Source organism: Gopherus evgoodei, chromosome 5 (genome assembly GCF_007399415.2).
Source record: "Gopherus evgoodei ecotype Sinaloan lineage chromosome 5, rGopEvg1_v1.p, whole genome shotgun sequence".
Taxonomy (NCBI): domain Eukaryota; kingdom Metazoa; phylum Chordata; order Testudines; family Testudinidae; genus Gopherus; species Gopherus evgoodei.
Genome location: NC_044326.1, coordinates 122,782,477 through 122,801,689, shown reverse-complemented (window position 1 = coordinate 122,801,689; position 19,213 = coordinate 122,782,477). Strand labels below are relative to the sequence as shown.

The 19,213-nt window shown below is 42.6% G+C and overlaps 1 protein-coding gene across 2 annotated transcripts in view; it reads left to right on the top strand.

Moving 5' to 3' along the window:
* The window catches only part of MMRN1 (multimerin 1), a 58,943-nt gene that overhangs the window by 27,443 nt on the left and 12,287 nt on the right, over positions 1-19,213 (top strand). The window contains exons 4-6 of one of the 2 annotated variants that reach the window (XM_030564830.1): positions 5,246-5,344; positions 9,545-9,715; positions 15,216-17,198. In XM_030564830.1, coding sequence (XP_030420690.1) covers positions 5,246-5,344; positions 9,545-9,715; positions 15,216-17,198 — 2,253 coding nt within the window. Of the gene's footprint in view, positions 1-5,245; positions 5,345-9,541; positions 9,716-15,215; positions 17,199-19,213 lie in introns of both variants that reach the window. The other variant, XM_030564829.1, reaches the window with a different exon arrangement.

Sequence of the window (19,213 nt, the reverse complement as noted above, 5' to 3'; positions counted from 1 at the left end):
ATAGATGTAGTAGAGCGGCGCCGGGGCTCAACTCTCCTTGCGGGCGGAGGGGAGCCACACTGGCCCACCGCGCTCCATCGGCTCGGGGCCCGTCCCTTGCTGCGGGGCGGAATGAACCCACAACAGTTAGCAAGTGGCCCAGGCCCTTGGGCAGGGCGGGGCAACACACACAGTCTAGGCTCAGGCTTCGTCAGCGGGCTGAGCACAGGGGAACAGTATATAGCTTCCACCAGTCAGGGGAGGGGGGAGTCTGCCACCCTTGGAGGGGTGGCAGGGGGAACGCAGGCCCTCCCACTCCACTGCGTTCCAGCCCGGAGCCCTAGTAGCGGTCAACACCGCTAGTGGTCAGTGGGGGATCCTAACCGAAACACACTGCCATTGGCTCAGGCGACCCTGCAGCCTGACTGGGGTCGGCTGCCCCCGGGCCACTTCCAACCTCCCCCTCACTGGGTACCTGCCCTCTACCAGCGTCGTCTGGGGGGTCCCAGATCATGGGTTCCTCAGGGTGTCTGGCGTCGAGAGGTCCAGTCCACTCGTCAGGGTATCGGGCGTCGGGAGGTCCGATCCACTCGTCGGGATACCGGGCGTCGGGAGGTCCAGGCAGTTCCTCCACAGGCTGAGCGTCGGACCGCTCAGTCGGCTCCTCTGAGTACTGGCCCCAGGGGAGGTCAGGCCAGTACCCCTCCAGGTACCGGGCACGGGGTAGGCTGGGCCCAGCAGGAGCTCAGGCCCTAGCGTCTGCCTTCTCTGGCCATCTCCCTCTAACTGAGCCCTGGGGCCGGGCTTTTGTACTTCCGGTCCTGCCCCCTGACTTCCAGGGGGCGGGGACAGGCGGGACGGGCCTTGAACTTCCTGTCCCGCCCCTTGACTTCCGGGGGGCGGGGACAGGCGGCGGGGCCTCCGCCCATGGCCGCATCTTCTCTGGCCTATGTCCCTCAGGAGCGCAGGGGAGCGGGGCCCCCTCGCTACAATAGACATCTATCACAACCTCACCCCCTGTCCTGACTTTTTTACACTTGCTGTCTGGTCACCCTAGGGTTTAAGAACCTAACTTCAGTCTTGTATTTTTTGAAAATCTTGGCCTAAATTTAACATGATGGGTGACACTTTTAAAAGGCAGTCTCAAATTCCATATGTGCAATTTCTTCATTTAAATCTCTACACTTTCTGTGCACAAAATTAAAGGCCAGACTGGCTGAGAAATCTAACCTTAGACTTGTGGCCAATTCTCCCAATTATATGGGAAGCAAAAGAGGTGAATAGAAAGCAAAAGTTTTTGCCATTTGATGACTGTTTGCTGACCTATGGGGAAACAAATTTAATGATATCAGTCCAGTGCTCACATTAGAACTGGCACTACGGACATCCTTGTGTCCAATGAATAGATAAGCATAGGGATTCAACTACCATCTTATCCCTCCAGATGGTTCTTTCAGAACAGGACTGAGGCATGTTAGTGGGATGCGGGGAGACAAGTAGCGTTGCTGCTGTCTGTTCGGGACCTGTTTAGTGGATAAAGGATCTGAATTTCTAAAGTTGTCCATCACGTACCTTTCCCATATGGGCAGGTTATTCCATAACTGGTCACTCATAGGAAAGTACAAGAAAATCCAGAAGCAGTTTGTCCTGGCTACAGTTGGAGACAGGATAGGGGACTAGAGGGGCCACTAGTCTGATGCAGTATGGCAGTTCCCATTCTCATAGACATTAATTAGACAATTTAAAATGTTGGTGAAATAAACATGAAAGGAGAAATATAATTCCCTCAAACTCTAAAAGTGAATAGAAAGGATAAGGATCAGAAATGTACAACCTGTCTGAAGCAGTTAACAAGCTGCTTGATTTGAATTTTTTTTTTTTGAGTGGGGGAGATGAAAGATAAGATTGATTGAAAAATCTGGTGTCTTTAGCAGTAAGGGTGCTGGTGAATACATTTGGAAAGACAAAGATTGGTTAATGAAAGAATAAAAGGATGTGGATCAGCAGGGCCTTTATCACAGGCAAGTAACAAACTCCACCATCATAGATGATATCACATCCCCACCTGATAAACACTCTATAATGTATTGGGATGAATGTAAGAGTTTAACTGCTATCAACAACCATGATCAGAAGAAGATAACAGAAGCTCTTGAAATCATAAACAGACCTTTCAATGTCTTACCCAACATGATTGCAGTTCAAATGGGTTCCATGGAACAGTCCAGGTGATAATTTGATGGCATGAGCACCTGTTCAGTAGCTAATTGATATTTCCCATATTCACTTACCCCATAAGCAGCTCCTTGTATCTTTCTTAAATGTCATTGATTACCATAACTATTATTATGAGGCTGATGGAATGGAGGGAAATTTATATATATGAGTCATTCCATTTAATTACCTGCGAAAGTCAGGTTAGGACCAAACTAGATTTTAGTTCTTAACTAAAAATAGTCTCCCTAAATGTAGCCTTTTCAACATGTACTGTATTTGGGGTCAGAAATCCTGTCAACCAAATTATCACTCTTGCTCCTGTCCATAATCTTCTAACCAGAGCCAAGTTCTTTATGAAATATTTTGCACATTTACTAACTGTGTAGTGTCTATTTTGGCCACCCCTACTTAGTGTAAGTAGTACTTTACATCGCAAACCGTCCTATTGATTTCAGTAGTAAGATGGGCATAAGAGACAACATTGTCTAGTGGTTAGAGCAGAGGCCTGGGAGGGAGGAAACCTTGGTTCCATTCTTGACTCTGCCAGTGGCTCCCTGTTTGACACAGGCAAGACAATTACCTTTTCTGAGACTTTATTTCCCATCCTGTAGAATGAGAATAATACAATTTGCCTACTTGTGTAAAATGCTTTGAGAGCCTCATGTGAAAAGTGCCACAAACGTGCATAAACGGATGGAGTTCCCACCCAGCTGCCAGTATAGATGGTGGATGTTTTCCAAACTTACAACCTTTTTTGGATTTGCCTTTATTGTTAATTTAAATACCAATCAATATCAACTTTGGTCTAAGCTTCCTCCTCTGCATGGCTGTTCTGAGTTTTTCCTTGCAGAACCTCACTGTCCCTACCACTAGTTCTCTTTCCATTACAGACACACTCATACCTTAATACTGTAAGTTTGGAACTTATAGGACCCATCTGGTCTGGTTGCCAAAGACAGTCACCAGGATAGCTTTACATCTCCATGAAAGTCCATACAGGACACCTTGTTATGAAGTGCAAAGTATGTATTGATTATTATACAAATAATGGACAGGCTTCAAAAGGTTCAGACAGTTCCTACAAAATTTGGATATATGAATTTATCTGAACCTTTTCAGGTCTCCGTCTCTGCTCTTTTTCATCTTGCCTTTGCCTTTCTTCTCACTCCAAATAGATCCTTCTCCCTTCCCCTGTCCTCACCTTCCCTTTAGCCTGACTCTCAACTCCTTGTCCCTGAGCCCAAGGAGTTTGAATGCTATTCTAGGGTGTAGAGATCTCTAGTCTAAATATTCCTTTTAATTCTGGCCAGAATTACTCTCATATAGAGCAAACTCCATGTCTTGCCTGAGTCAGATGAGCCCCTGAATGAATTGGGCAAGATTCATCCCTATTCAGTTTAGGTTCACCACTGAGGAGATTAGAGTGTGTTTGCTTTGGCAAGCCACATTAGGGGTTCCAGAGGGAAAGAGGAGCTTTAAATGACAGTTGGGGTCATTAGGAATTGTACCAGCAAATGTTGCCCATTGTATGTGCTGAATCAGCACATTCCATGATCATTCTCCTCCACTCCAGTAGTGCTTCACATTTGGAATTTCCATTGGTGATAGGGCCTCTGCAGAGGGAGAGTTGCAGGTACGTATGCACTGCTGTGACCCCTCAGTATTAGACTTCCTGTTGCTAAGGGCCCCTGCTTCTCAGGTTTCTCTTACCCATCCTGTGGCCCTCAAGAAGTCTCATAGACCCTGAGATCTAAAGAAAGCAGCCAGCTCAGCAGATATACTGCTACAAAGAGAAGAAAAACAGGGGGAGGGAACTACGTATCTGAATCTTTCTTAATCTTAAAGTGTCTGTTTTAGTTTCCATTCACTTGAAGATTTGAGTGACCCTAGACATTGGAAAATCGTACCGTAAATACTACTTGTTCTAAGGAAGCTAATATAACAGCAACTGTCTTAAATACATGATTACATAACTGTTTTCCTTCTTTTAGAAAATATCCTCTTTATATAGATAGGAAGTTATTATTTTATTAAATGTTGTGGTTGATTTATAGAAAAATGCCCTGCAATACTTTAATATCGCCATTCTCTTCACACACAAAAGTTGTTTCCATTTAGAGAGGAGCTGCGGTACATAAAAGCCCTCATCTCAAATCTCCCTCCTCTTGTCCTGCTGTTGAGGGAAAGTTCAGATCCAAATATGAATCTTTACTTTGCAGCTCAGGCAAATCTGTTATTTCTATTGTAGCTTAACTCTTGGTAAAAGTGTATCCAATTAGCTCTGTTATTAACTGACAGGCATTATTATTAATTATAAGTGTGGCACTTTTTATCTGCTGCTCTCAAAATACTTGTAGTGGTAAAGCACAGATAACCCCAATTATATCTAGGGAAACTGAGGCACAGAGCAGCCACATGCAGGTCACCGAGCAAGTCAGATGTGAGTACCGATCCCTATCACTAGACTATGCTGCTTTCAGTATTCAATTAAGGTGACTTTCATTACCTTTCTGTACTTAGTTTGATGCTCAGCTCACAAAATGTATTGTTTATACAGTTCTGGTTTTTTAATATGTTTGATTTTCAATAAGCAGAAAGCCATTCTCTAGTCTTTGTTAGACACCAGCTGAAAATGTTGTTAGTTAGCCATCAGGAAAGACATAAGATATTTTTATGTATTTAGTTTTGTTGTTTTATATCTGTCTAAGCCTCTACTCTAAATTTAATCCAGATTTCTGAATCTTCCTAATTATAGGGGAGGTTTAAACTTGTATTAGCACCAACTTCTACAAATCACAATGAATTGCAACATCAATGAGACATTTATAATCTTCTCTGGTCAGAATTAAATCCAGTCGGTGTTTTCACCAATGGTCCACATGCTTTACAGATGGGCTAAGCTACTAACTCAGAAATCACCACAAACAATTAGGTTTTGAAAGAGAGAGAATGGAGAAATGAATGCAGTACCAATATTGCTGAGTACTGGATAAAGTAATCATGCTGAATGTTTTGCTTACCTCCTTTCCCCTCCTCGCCCCTCTTACAGACCAAGAACATCAATTGCTTATACATAGCAACCAAGCTGAGAGCAACACAGCTATCAATGCGGAGACACAGGGAAACAAGCAGGACCCCAATGACCCAGGTCAGTAGTTGTAATTACTGTCATCTCTAACACAATCATTGTCAACACTATTTAATAAAGCTACTACAAAAGACTTTCCCAGCTGCCAAAAGCTCTGGAATGAAGCATCAGATTCTCTTGCAGACATGCTTGTTTTATGTTTGTAAAATGATTTATTTTTGTTTGCTGGAGAACCCTCCTTGAGCCTTTCCTGATCAGACCTACCTTGAAAGTATTGATAAGAAAATACAGAGGGGGAAGACTAACGCTGTCTAGCGTGGGGCTGTTTTGACCCAGGCCTTGCTACTGCCGGAGGGGAAAGTGCAAAATCGGACGAGACAGAGGAGGTACCTTGCCACACTGTACAAATAGTCAAGGAAACCAAATTTTATTCATGCCAGTGAGTGAATTACAAACATGTCCAATAAAATGACTTATCAGACCTCTCCAATTAGCCAGCAGTTTGTTTATTGGATACTCACAGAGAACTACTCATGATCAGTGCATGATGTTTTTTTATAAATCACAAAATAAATATGCTGAATACTTTGAATGAAGAATATGTTTGAAGAAATTGTTTGCTTGTGATCAGGGGCAGCTCCAGGCACCAGCATGCCAAGCGTATGCCTGGAGCAGCAAGCCCCGGGGGGTGCTCTGTCGGTTACCGTGAGGGCGGCAGGCAGGTTGCATTTGGCAGCATGCCTGCAGAAGGTCCACTGGTCCCGCTGCTTCAGCAGACCTCCCGCAGACTGCCACCAAATTCGCGGGACCAGGGACCTCTTGAGGCAAGCCCCTGAAGGCAGCCTGCCTGCCATGCTTGGGGTGGCAAAATACCTAGAGCCGCCCCTGCTTGTGATATATTTATTCCCAAGAACGCTGCAAGACTCCATTTGCCAGATAGTTTACTGTAAAAAATTTGTTTGTTCCTCTCTAAATGGTACTGTTACCTACATGTTGGCAGTCAGTGTGGGCAGCAGTGAACTGGTATAACTTCCGTGAATCATAGAATATCAGGGTTGGAAGGGACCTCAGGAGGTCATCTAGTCCAATCCCCTGGTCAAAGCAGGACCAATTCCCAACTAAATCATCCTAGCTAGGGTTTGTCAAGCCTGACCTTAAAAACCTTTAAGGAAGGAGATTCCACCACTTCCCTAGGTAACCCATTCCAGTGCTTCACCACCCTCCTAATGAAATAATGTTTCCTAATATCCAACCTAACAGGGTGAGGTGCCAGAAAAGGAATCCATAGAGTGTGAAAGAAAGTGTAAGATATAAAGATAGATTACACCCTTCTGTTAGTTGCTTTTTCCTGTTGGTGTTTGACTTACACAGGCCTGCACTAGCTCATGGTGTAACAAGTACCCTGTTACTTACCTCTCCATTTACATCACCTCTGCATTTGGCTTTGTATCCCAATACACTTTACCAGATCAAATAGCAGTTATAGGTAAAATTCAGATCCTTATGTTTTATTTCTCAGCATGCCACTCCCCCTTTTTGGGAGATCCTTGCACATAGGATGAGCAGAATGTCAAAATTCAGACCTGCTGTGCTGCTTGGGCAGGAGAATATTCTCCCTTCCCCTTAAATACCAAGAGTAAGAGAGAAAACAAAAGGAATAAGCAGCAGAGGAAAGATGTTGGCTGCCGAATAGACATACAAGAAGGGTGTTTCAAGTGGGAGCTACAGAGGAGAAGGCTCTCATATCAACAACGGTGGTGAGATGGTGTGAAAAGACAAAGAAGAGCTCAACTGCAGATCATAAAATAGCAGTAAAAATAAACAGACAAATGAATGCACACCACTTTTTCTCTATTTTATTTCACTCCTAAATTCTTACAGTGCAAGTCTACCCTGAAAAGTGACTTTATAAAGATAGTATCTTAGGATTTCATGTGTATTGTCACTCAAAGATTTTTAGATCAGATTTAGTCTGTTGACCAGTAAAAAGATGTCTCCTGTGGCTACCAGCCCTGCAAACACATCCTGGGACAAGACACTCAAATCTTCCTGCCTCATGCTTCATTACCAGTTACACCAATTCTGCGTGCCAAATTCTGTTCTCACTTATACCTGTGCAACCCCATTTTCTGCAGACCATTGCCTTGTTATGCTTATCTAATTCTACTCTCTACAATGGGCAGCGAGGGGGAGGATCAACAAACATAACTGAGGAGAGAATCTGCAGATGTAATATAGTTAACAGTTCTCTCAATGATGCATGAGCCTAAATTGAATTCAACTTGCCTGCTCATTACTGCAGTGTAAACAGGAGTGAAAAATAGTCAAAAGCTCTTATTAATGTCACCAAGGCCAGTAGCTGATGAAAGACACATCTACACTGCAATCAGGGTGTAACTACAGCACACAGACGTACCCAAGCTGTCTTATTCTAGTTAGCTCAGGTAGTAATAGCAGTACAGACTTCAGAGCAGGCTAGTCACCTGAGTAAACCCAGGGCCTGTGCGGGCTTGTAGGGCCTCTACTAAAACCCATGCTGGTGCAGCCTCATGTCCATGCATACTGTAGACATACCCCTGACAAGAATATCCTAAGATTACCCACAGGAAGAACTGTTAAATAAGAAATGCCACTGTTAAATAGTCTCTTTTCAGCATAGACCCACACTTTAAACTGGATGGTATAAATGCCAAGTCTGCTAACTAGAATTTTGAAGAATTGTCATTCCATTACACCACTGCACAGTTGAAAGAAAATTCCCCTTTGCAGGCTACTTCCTTTGTGTGATCTTTATACTTCCACCTTTCCACAGTATTTGTGATTATTGCCATTTGTTGCCATGGAAAAAGACACTGAGTCCATAATGAGAAATGACACAAGATCAATACTAATACTATGGATCTCCACTAATAAATATTTGTACGGATCCATTGCAAGGTGATTTATTAAGTCAAAATATGGTTTGGTCCATATGGGGTAGTGCAAACATATCTGTATTTATCTATCTATATTGGGTTGGCCAACCTGAGCCTGAGAAGGAGCCGGAAATTACCAATGTGCATTGCCAAAGAGCCACAGTAATATGTCAGCAGCCCCCCATCAGCTCCCCACACTCCTCCCAGTGCCTGCCCCTTCCTCCCTGCACCTCCTGATCAGCTGTTTCATGGTGTGCAGGAGGTCCGGAGGGGGAGAGGGAGAAGTGAGGGCATGGCAGGCTTGGGGAGGGGCGGGAAGGGATGGAGTGGGGGCAGGGCCTGTGGCTGAGCCAGAGGTTGAGCAGTGAGCTCCCCCCGGTACTTTGAAAAGTTGGTGCCTGTAGCTCCAGCCTCGGAGTCAGTGCCTATACAAGGAGCCACAGGTTGGCCACCCCGATCTATATATTTAACACAGTCATTTGGGTGGGATTTTCAAATGAGTCTAAGGGCATTGGGCACAGCAACTCCCTCATATTTTGAGTGCTTAACTCTCTCAGGCTCTGGAAAATCCCAATCTTAAAACCCACTTCTGCAAGAAGATCAAGGCAAGCATATGTGTGAATCCTTTGTGAAGCCCCAATAATGCAGGATCAGGGCCTTACTTCTCTACTGGCTAATTTGAAAGCTGGGAACCAGACATCCACTACTCTCAATAGACCACGACCACAAGGAGGGACAATTTGGATTGATATTTTAATAACTGATTTACTCTTTTTCGAATTATAGTGTCAGAACTATAATGGTTCTATCCTATATTTTTATTTTTTTATTTTTTTGGTGCTCATTCTTGTAGGATCTGGCTGCCCTGTTCAGAGGGTCCTCCTTTTGATCCTATCACTCATAAATGGATGTATCTTCTTTAGACTGAAGCATTGAAACTACACGTGTTCATTGATTTGTAAATGATAAGTGAAAATAAATATCTTGGTGATGCTATTAAGGGACAAAAAATTAATCAGAGAGTGGTAACTGAATCCTCCACCAGGTAGTAGGTGGGAGAAGACTGGGATTATGCTGATTAAGATAGGTTAAAGATTCAAAGAGCTCTTCTAGAATTATAAATACTTGATAATGGATATGGGATGCTTCAGTAATTAGTTACTGCTGTGCTGCTGAATGTCACTAATATGTGAAATATGACAAAAATTAAGATGACTCACTCACAAATTGTAACTCAGAAACTTTGCATTCTACTTTCAGCTAATGTTTCTCAAAAAAAAAATCCACTTTCTTTCCCCTGTGATTTAATAAAGCTTATTTTTTGCTCTATTCTTCCACCAAGCAGTTACACAAAAAATGAATGAGCAGATTAGCAGCCAGGAGATGAAACTGACTTTTCTACAGAAGAAGGTTGACAACATTTCTGCTACCATGAGTGATGTGAGCAAGACACTCTCCTCTCTGGAAGGCAAAATCAATGAAGATAAGGGCAGAGACTTCCAGTCTTTCCTAAAAGGTAAAAGAAAGAAAGAAATTAATGCAATCACTCACCCCGTTGAAGGTGCCAGGAAAAATGTTTTTATGCTGACCTCTGTTATTATTCCGTATTTGTAAAGGGAACTCTTTCTTTGTTTCTTCTGAGATTACAATTCTTAAAAGGCCTTTATTTTGGTCTCTTTAATAATAACAAATAATCAATACAATATGTTATGTACTCTCCAAGGAAAGTTAAACCAAGTCACTATTAGGGCATATGAGTTTATCTGCAACTTCCTTTCCTTTGCACTTTCTCTGTTTTGCTAGCTGTTGGAGAGGTGGGATTAGCTCTGTTTCTGAGAAATCTGAATTATACACTATGTGTGCAATAAATGTTTCACGCAAGTTTGGGGCAAACCTTTGAGGAGGTTTGTTTTTGTCTGGTTTACAATCCAGCATTCACTCTGTTGAAAAATTTGCCTTTGTGATAGAGTAAAATTTTCCAAATGATAAGTGAGAGTTTAGCCATATCCCTGAGGAGGATAGCTATGCTTTAGTTACTGTGAGGTAGAAAAACGCCTTTTTTTTTTCTTTTAGCAGTGAAGACAAGCCCTGATCTTACAAAGCCAGGTTTAATTCCCAGATTTGCCACATACTTCTTGTATGACTTTGGCAAGTCACTTTGGCCCCAGTTCATCAAAGCCCTTAAGACTGCGCTTAAATCCCTCCTTTAGTGCTTAAGTCCCATTGGCTTCAAATCAAGCATCTGCTTAAGTGTTTGACCGAATCAATGTACCTTAAAATACCTGTGCCTCTGATCACCATCTGGCGATAATACTTCTCTGGTCTGTCTTGTCTTGTTAGATTGTTGAGAGACAAGGTGGGTGAAGTAATATTTTTACTGGACTAACTTCTGTTGGGGAGAGAGACAAGCCATCAGGAGTATACAGAGCTCTTCTTCAGGTCTAGGAAATGTACTCAGAGGACATGGCTACACTGCAATTAAAAACCGGCAGCTGGCCTGTGCCAGCTGACTCAGGCTAATGGGGCTTGGACTACATGGCTGCTTAATAGTGGTATAGATGTTGGGCTTGCCCAGGCTCTGGGACCCTGCAAAGCAGGAGGATCCCAGAATCAGGGCTCCAGCCCAAGCCCAAATATCTGCCCTGCAATTAAATAGCTCTGTAGCCCTGAGTCCCGTAAGCCCAGGTCTGCTGACATGGGCCAGCCACAGATGCTTAATTGCAGTGTAGACATATCCAGAGTGACACAGCTAAATACAAAGTGGAACAGAGTGCTTAACATAAGAAGTTAATATATTTCAAGGGACCATTCAAGTTGAAGTGAACCATCAACACCTTGCCAATCATGGGAGGGAAGGAAAAAACAAAAGCTAGGGGCAGAGTTTAAATGGGTTATAGATTATTGTAATAAGCCATAAACGCAGTGTCTGTTGCAGTCTATGATTTTAAGTATTTAGTAAAGTTATGAATATAATCTCCCAGGCTCATCTTTTCAAGGTTTGCACAGGTTTCCTTTGAGGATGAGGACTGATAGGTCAGATACAGAGTGACTGCTTTGTGAAAAGTGTTCACCCACAGGTGATGTGGTGTTTTTGTCTTTTATTATTTTGCTGTGTGAGTTCATTTGAGAGCACAGTGATTGTCTGGTTTCACCCATATAGTTGTTATTGGGGTGTTTAGTGCACTGGATGAGGTACACCACACATTGTGATAGGCATGTGTAGGACACATGAATCTTGAAAGGTGTGTTGTGGGGAGTGTCAATCATCGTAGCAGTGGAGATATGTCTGCAGGTTTTGCATCTGTTGTTCTAGCAGGGTCTGGTGCTGCTTTGAGTTGATGAGTCCTGGTCTCTAGGCAGCTTGTTTCTGATAATGAGCTTGGAGAAGCTGGGATTGTTTGAAGGTCAGACAAGGGGGTTGAAGAAAGATTTCTTTCAGGATATGGTCCACATTGGGTATGTGTTGTGTTGTTTGATACACCATACAGGTTCCAGTGTAGGGTGGTAGGTGACAATGAGGGGTGTGCGGTTGAAGGGGATTTTATTTCTGTATTGAACCAGCGTCTCTGGGTGGTCCTTGTTTGGTGAAGGAGGTTTTAAGTTTGTTAAAGTGTATGTCCTGGGCTTTCTCCTTGGAGCATATTCTGTGGTATCTGAGTGTCTGGCTGTAGATAACAGATTTCTTGGTGTGTTAGGGGTATATAGTTTATAAGTATTTGGGGTTGGGACTGTCCCTTACTCTATATTCATACAGCATCCACCACACAGGGGTGTCTAGGCACTGCTGTAGTACAAATAATAAATGATGAGCATAATTCCCTTTGGCAACAATAGCCTTGTAAGGTAAAATTTCTTTATACTACTATGAAAATGTCCACCTAAGTGACGCTTAATTGGCTCTGCACCTTATTCTGAAGGGAAAATCATGTAAGGATCAAAGGTAAATCTGTTTTATACAGTAGTAAACTTAGCACTGATGTGACACTTTTTTTAAAAGTCCAATTAATTAGGACTCTATGAATCTCACATTATCCCAACTCACGCATCCTAAAACATGACAGTTTTTCTGGAAATAAAAGAGAGGCACCTTCAGGAATGTGAATTCAAGGGATACCTTTCCCCCCAATAATCCTGATGGATGCCAGGGGGAGAAGAGATGTCCTAAGAGAAAGGGAGCTTTCACAATGGAAGAATCTAGGACTGCTAATACAACTGAAAGAAACAGGACAAATATTGCCAATGCGGTGCTCAGATGCCCCAGTGATAAGCACAGTATATACAAGGGTAGCCAGAGGGAAAAAGTGAAGGAAAGGTTAGAGTAAATACAAAGGGTAGAATCCTGGCCTCATTAAAGTCAGTGCCAAAAGTCCCACTGATTTCAGTACAGCCAGGATTTCACCCATAGAAATAATTCTTCATGACCCCAAAAAGTAAGTGGATCCAATTCACAGCGGGAAAACTCAAAGTGATATTTATTAGACATGATCTCCCTTTTATGAAACCTTGCTTATCTATTTGTAGTTAAGTCAAGCTCTTTCTTGACTTCTCTGTTTTTTTAAAAAAAGATGACATGAACTCTGACCCCTTAAAGTAGGTGAGAAAATAGCAAATAGCCATTTTGGGAAGGTGGTAAGAGCATGGCCAATGAGTCAGTGTGGATTCACCTGTAGAAAACAAGGAGGAGCAATGACACACATTGACTACTCCCTTGCATACCCCATAATAATAGCTATGGTCCAGCTGCACAGATACCTCAGCTGATCAGGACTGAAAATTCCTTCCCTCAGAACTGCAACATTTTGCTCACTTTCCCAGGATTTGCCCTCAACTACTTACTTTGGTTTTTTTATCTATTGGCTAAGAATAATTTTAGGAAACTGGTACTGTAGGCGTAAACAACATGCCTTTGCTTCTCTAAATCTATGAAATGTAATTCACAGTTCCAATCCTTCTGTCTCCAGAGTTGTATACTCCACATACTATGTGGCTCTCCTTTACCCTTGATCACATTTATACTGTCTCTACCATTCATACTGGCCTGCTTTCACTTCTACATTTATTGACTCTTGGGCATACATTTAATTTGTCTTCAAACATTTCCCATTTCCCCTCTGCATCTTTTCTGTCCATTTCTTTATTCCTTTCTGCATTATCCATCATTTCCACATTTTTCCAAGACGTGCATTGCTGAAATCCCATGCCTATGCTTTCCACCTCTATTTTGGAATCATTATAAACCTAATTATGAATGTACATAATAAGAATAGCAGTTTTTATACTATGCCTGTCTACAAATGGTTTTTGAGCCTTTATTGCCTTTACCTATCATGTCCCATGTTTTACTTGGCTAGATGAAATCTCCCATTACTAGTTCTGTGTTAGATTACCAACATAAATCAATCTCCTAATCAAGTTGCTCTGATGAAAGTGCTGGCATCAACTGCATTTATTAGCTCTAATTATAAACCTCAGACCCGGGTTGTTGCTGATCTTTATGCAGGTGCACTGTGAGGAAACAAGAAACTAGGATCACATCCCCCCTAGTGCTGTCTTCATAAGGGCTAGGAATAATTGCAGTTCCTGCGCTCTGGAGTATACAAGTACGGCTCCTTCCATATTCCCTCAGGGCAAACAGCAAACCAGATTGGGGTGAGGTGGAGAAGGGTCATGTCCTCAGACCACTTCCACACTGCACCCCATGAAAAGGTGTATACAATACATAAACTCTGCTTTTTCGTGTGGGTGAAAAGTAAAAAAAATAGAGGGCAGCCCAACTTTCTTCCTTTGCTCTATTATTCTATGTATAAAAATCACTCAAACATCTGTGACCCTAGAGCACAATAAATAAGTGTGTGAATTGCCAGAAGAACTCCCTGCCATTTCTTAAATGGCGTATCTTCATGCCCTTGCACCTACTGCCCCTCCCCCCATTATATCTTTTGGCTCAACAACTAGCTGAACAAGTGACAGCTTCCTTGTCTAAGCATCTGAGGTGTTTACCGGTCATTTCACCAGCCACAATATACAGCAGGTCTGTTCTTCTGTCCTAAAAAGCTGCTATTACCAGTTTGGTTCACTACTTTTCCAGCTAGAAATACACACACAATTCAAGATGCTTAACACAAGAAGCTTCCTATATAGTCAGATTTGTTGAATGAAACTATTTTCATTTTGAATCCTAATTGCAGCCCAAATATTTTTCAGAAGTTATATAGGCAAGAACCAAAAGCATCCATGGCATTTGCAAACATTTGGCTACTTGTAAAGACCCAGGAAGAGCCATGTGTCAGGCATGACTTATGCTCTTCCTTAGGCCAAATTTCACCATGGTTTAACTCCATTGGCATAGCTCCTTCTAGAATTGGTACTTATGTGAACTACATTGCAAGTACAAGAGGCACCACTACAACTAGGCAAAAGTGTGACCTGCAGAGCCCTAGCCTTTTTCAATGGTGGTTCTGCTGCCTACAAGTTCTCAAGTGTTGGTACTACCAAAATTAGAAGGATCCATCGCATCGGGCTCGATTCCCTTTATCCCTCCCATCTCCTTTTATTTACTCACTCTCCATGTATGACAGGAAAACTACAATGAATTTTCTTTATTTCTCCCCCTTCTGATCCAGCATAGCCAAGGTAAAACAGATATTTACTCCCCTAATCTTCTAACATGGTGGTTGAGGGGATGGAGAAGCCTTTTTCTCAGAGTAAGCCAAGGGAACACACTTATCTTCTCTGTTGCTCTGCTTGGGACTAGGCAAATGAATGTTTGATTCTGAGCCTATTGAAATCATGAGTAAAGCTCCATTTCACTTCACTGGGAACAGTATTGGGTCCTCAAATATCAGCAATTACTAGCATATTAAATTAAATTTATAAGTAAACAGATCATAATGAGACAACCATTCCATTTCAGTTCCTTACAACATACTGTGTGTACTCATTAAATGAAAGAATGTTGGATGTCTATAAACAAAAGACTATTTAGTTATTTGTTTTTTGCCTTTTTTTTTTTTTAGGTCTCAAGTCTAAAAGTATCAATGAACTAGTCAAAGACCTTATCAGAGAGCAGTTTAAAGTCTACCAAAGTGACATACAAGAGACAGTGGCCCAAATTTTCAAGACTGTGTCGAGTTTATCTGAGGATCTTGAGAGCACAAAAGAATTAGTCAAACAGCTGAATGAGACCCAGCAAAAGTATGCCCAGGAGAAAGAAGACAGGCCAACAAAGAATGAAATCCTGGAGCTGAAGAATGATCTGGTGCAGATGAAAGAGGAGATGGGCCTTGCTTATGACAAGCCCATCAAAGAACTAGAGGCAAAGCAGAAATCCTTGGAAACTGACCTGGAGCATGAGCAGACAAGAAGCACCATTTACTATGAATCTCTGAATAAGACTCTTACAGAAATGAAAGAAGTCCATGAGCAACTGTTATCAGCTGAACGGATGTCAGACCAAAATGTCCCTCCAATTGATAAAGCAGTGGATGATAATATTACAGAATATATTCTCACTCTACATGAGAAAGTGAAGAAACATGGCCTAATGGTGCTGCAGCTGCATGACGACTTAAGAGAACAAGATATCAAGATCAGCAATCTTACTGTTACATTAGAGATTCAGAGAGATTCTGTTCATACAATATGTGAAGACATCTTGTCAAAGTGCAGGAATGATTTCCAAACAAAGCTAAAGGGCACAGAAGAGAACGTGCATTTCTTAAACAAAACCCTAGCTGCTGTCGTCTTTCCACTGGACAATAAAATGGACAAAATGAATGAGCAAATTAATGATTTGTGTTATGATATGGAGATCCTCCAACCCTTGATTGAGCAGGGGCCACCGTTTAGTCTGACAGCAGAGTATGAACAGCAAATTGAAGTGGAAGCAATCAGCAAGACATTGGAAAATCTAACCACTGTTGTTAATAGTCTGAGTTCCAGCGTCCAAGAACTTGTCAAAAGCCAGGAGAGGCTTAAAAGCGAGGCTCAAACTCGAGATGAAGTCTTTGAGAGCCGTATTAATGAATGCCTCATGGACCTAGAAGATGGCTTAAATAAGACCATGACAGTTTTAAACAATGCTGTTGATTCCATTCAGGATAACTACGTTCTGAAAGATACTCTAAATGTCCTGCAAAATAAAACCGAGGCCTGCTGTGGTGGTGCTGAGAAGATGGACAGCATGTTGGCATTTATTCCCCAGTTCCAACTGTTGAATGAGTCCCTTCAGACACTGATCAATGACAAGCAAAGGTACCAATATGCTTCAAAAGTAATTCAGGACCTTTCCGATTTTCCATATGAAGAGCATGAGAAAATAAGCCTCCCTGACCTCAGAAAAGTTTACCACATTTTAAATGAAACATCATCCAAAATGGCTGAGCACCAACAAGACATCAGTCACCTAGAAGAAAAGCTGTTACACTCTACAGAGGTATCAAAAGATCAAGAAGTTCGCCTACAGAGCATCGAGTCGAATATAACCAAGCTTTTGGTGAATAATTGTGTTTCACTAAAAAAAGGCAAAGTTGTTTCAACAGAACAAGAACAAATGGTCTCTTCCAAGCTTCAGACACTGAGTTCCAGAGTCAAGGCACTTGAAGCAAAGTCTGTCCGTTTCTCAGTTAATATCCCCCGTTTAAACAAGACTGCTTATGAGGCTTGGGGGCTGTGTCAGGATGCCTCAGCCAGCATTCAAAAAGTGAATGCTAGTGTACCCCATTTAATTAAACTTGCTCAACCTGATATCCCACTGCTGCAGAGAGGCCTAAAAGAGCTCATAGAGTCTGTGTTAGAAATAAAAACAGGGACTATCCTGTCTAATTTAACCTGGTATGTGGACAAATCTATGGCTGACGCTCTGAGCAATATTACCAAACTCCAGAAACAGATGAAACAGGCTGTAAAGAAACCAGCTATGGCGAAAAAAGGGACAGTGAATGTCACCACAAGTCTGGCAGGCCGAAGTCAGAGAAACACAGACAACGCTATAGAACCAGGTAATGCATTTTAAAGACACTAACTGCTGGGGTCGTTAATGTTATAATAAAGGCTTATGTAATTAACCAAATCAATTAGCAGTCCCAACAGAGTTGGCAGGAGAACTTGACTAAAAATGAATAGGAGTAAATAATGCAGCACTCTCAACATGTCTGTGACTATGGGTGTCTGAATAATGCAATTAAAATCCTTCAGTGGGCCCATGCCAGCTGACTTGGGCTCAGGGGGCTCAGGCTGCAGGATTGTTTACTTACAGTGTAGATGTTCAAGTATAGGTGGCAGCCCAGGCTCGAGGACCATGTGAGGTGCGAGCGTCCCAGAGTTTAGTCTGCAGCCCAAGCCTGAACATCTACACAACAGTTAAATAGCCTCTTAGCCTAAGTCCTCTGAGCCCAAGTCAGCTGGCACGGGCCAGCTGCAGGTGCCTAACTGCAGTATAGACATACTCTTAAAAGTGTATTTGTCCTCTGGAAATGGACTTTTTACAAAAGACCTCCTAAGGTCTCATGGTTTTTTTCCTCAGTGAAGCCACATCTGCTCGGTTTAGGATGTAAAAGTAACATTGGGTTAGTTTTTAAATACTAGCCCAGTCTTTCAAATTCAACTGAGAATCTGAAAATCAAGTGGCAGTCCAGCTAATGCATTAGCTATAAAGACTCTGCAGTTGGATGTCAGAATAAAGATGTGAAAACCAGAATAGGAATGCAGTTTGCTCTTCAAGAGTTGCATCAGCTTTCTGCAGGCCCACCGATGGCAGGGGGCAAAGAGGACAATTGTCCAGGGGCCCAGGCAATTTAAAAGGGCCCAGGCTGCCCCTGCACCCCCTCCCGCTCCCAAACTCCCTCCCAAAGCCTATACCCCGCACTCCCTCCGGCACCCCAACCCCCTGCCCCAGCCTGGTAAAAGTGAGTGAGGGTGGGGGAGAGCGAGCGATGGAGGATGGAGTGAGCCAGGGGTGGGGCCTCAGAGAATGGTCGGGACAGGGGCGGGGTCTCAGGGAAGGGATGGGGCAGGGCGGGGCAGGACAAGGATCTTTGGGTTTGTGCGATTAGACAGTTGGCAACCCTACCGGGCGGGCATGTGAAAGCCCCAGGCCTGCCAGAAGAGCGCACCCAGCAGTACAGCTGGCAGCTCACTGAGCACCAGCCAGCGCAGGCGCAGCACTGTCCAAATGTCAGGTGGACTGCATCTGCATGGGAACGGCTTGTGTGTGCATGGGGACCCATTAACTGTTTTGCCCTGGGGCCTGGGGTTGCTGTCGGCAGGCTCTTTTTTTAACAGGAGTAAAAAAAAAAAAAAAAAAAAATGTAATATAGGCCCCAAGCCTGCAAACACTTAGGCACATGGTTCACTTTGAGTATGTGAGCAGTCCCACTGATTTTATGGGACTACTGCTAGCTATTTCAAAGCTTCATTAAGACTACCAGTGTACTTAAAGTTAAACATATGCCAAGTATTTGCAAGATCAGGGCTCTAGTCAGTAAAATGGGCGTGACTAAGTATGCCTAAAAAGCAAGTAAGATGATGTCATTTTTACAAAGGCACTTTTCAGAGAAGAACCACATGTGAATGGTTTCCTAACTTCATGTCAGAGGTCTAATAGCAAAAAATAAAAATATAAAATTTGAGGTACAATATTAGGCATCAGCTTTGACTGAAATTCTACAGTACAAGCAAATGCTTAGTTTGTGTCACTTCTGTGAAAGTGAAATAAAACGAGAAAAAAATAATATGCTGGGTAAAATTTTCAAAAATGGTTTAGTGACTTAGGAGCATGTCACTTTTGTAAATGGGACTTGGGCTCCTAAGTCACTAGGGCACTTTTTAAAAAAAGTATTCACGGGCTATGCAGGATAGATAATGGAAAGGGAAGTAAAAATTTCCATGTTACACTTACCTGTGTATAGGTGCTCAAGTGCTGGCAAATCTCTTTGTATCACTCATCCACCTTTTCTATCCCATTTTCTCCTAGATTCTTTACTAGGTTTAACTGGAATCTGCATTATGTGCAGGA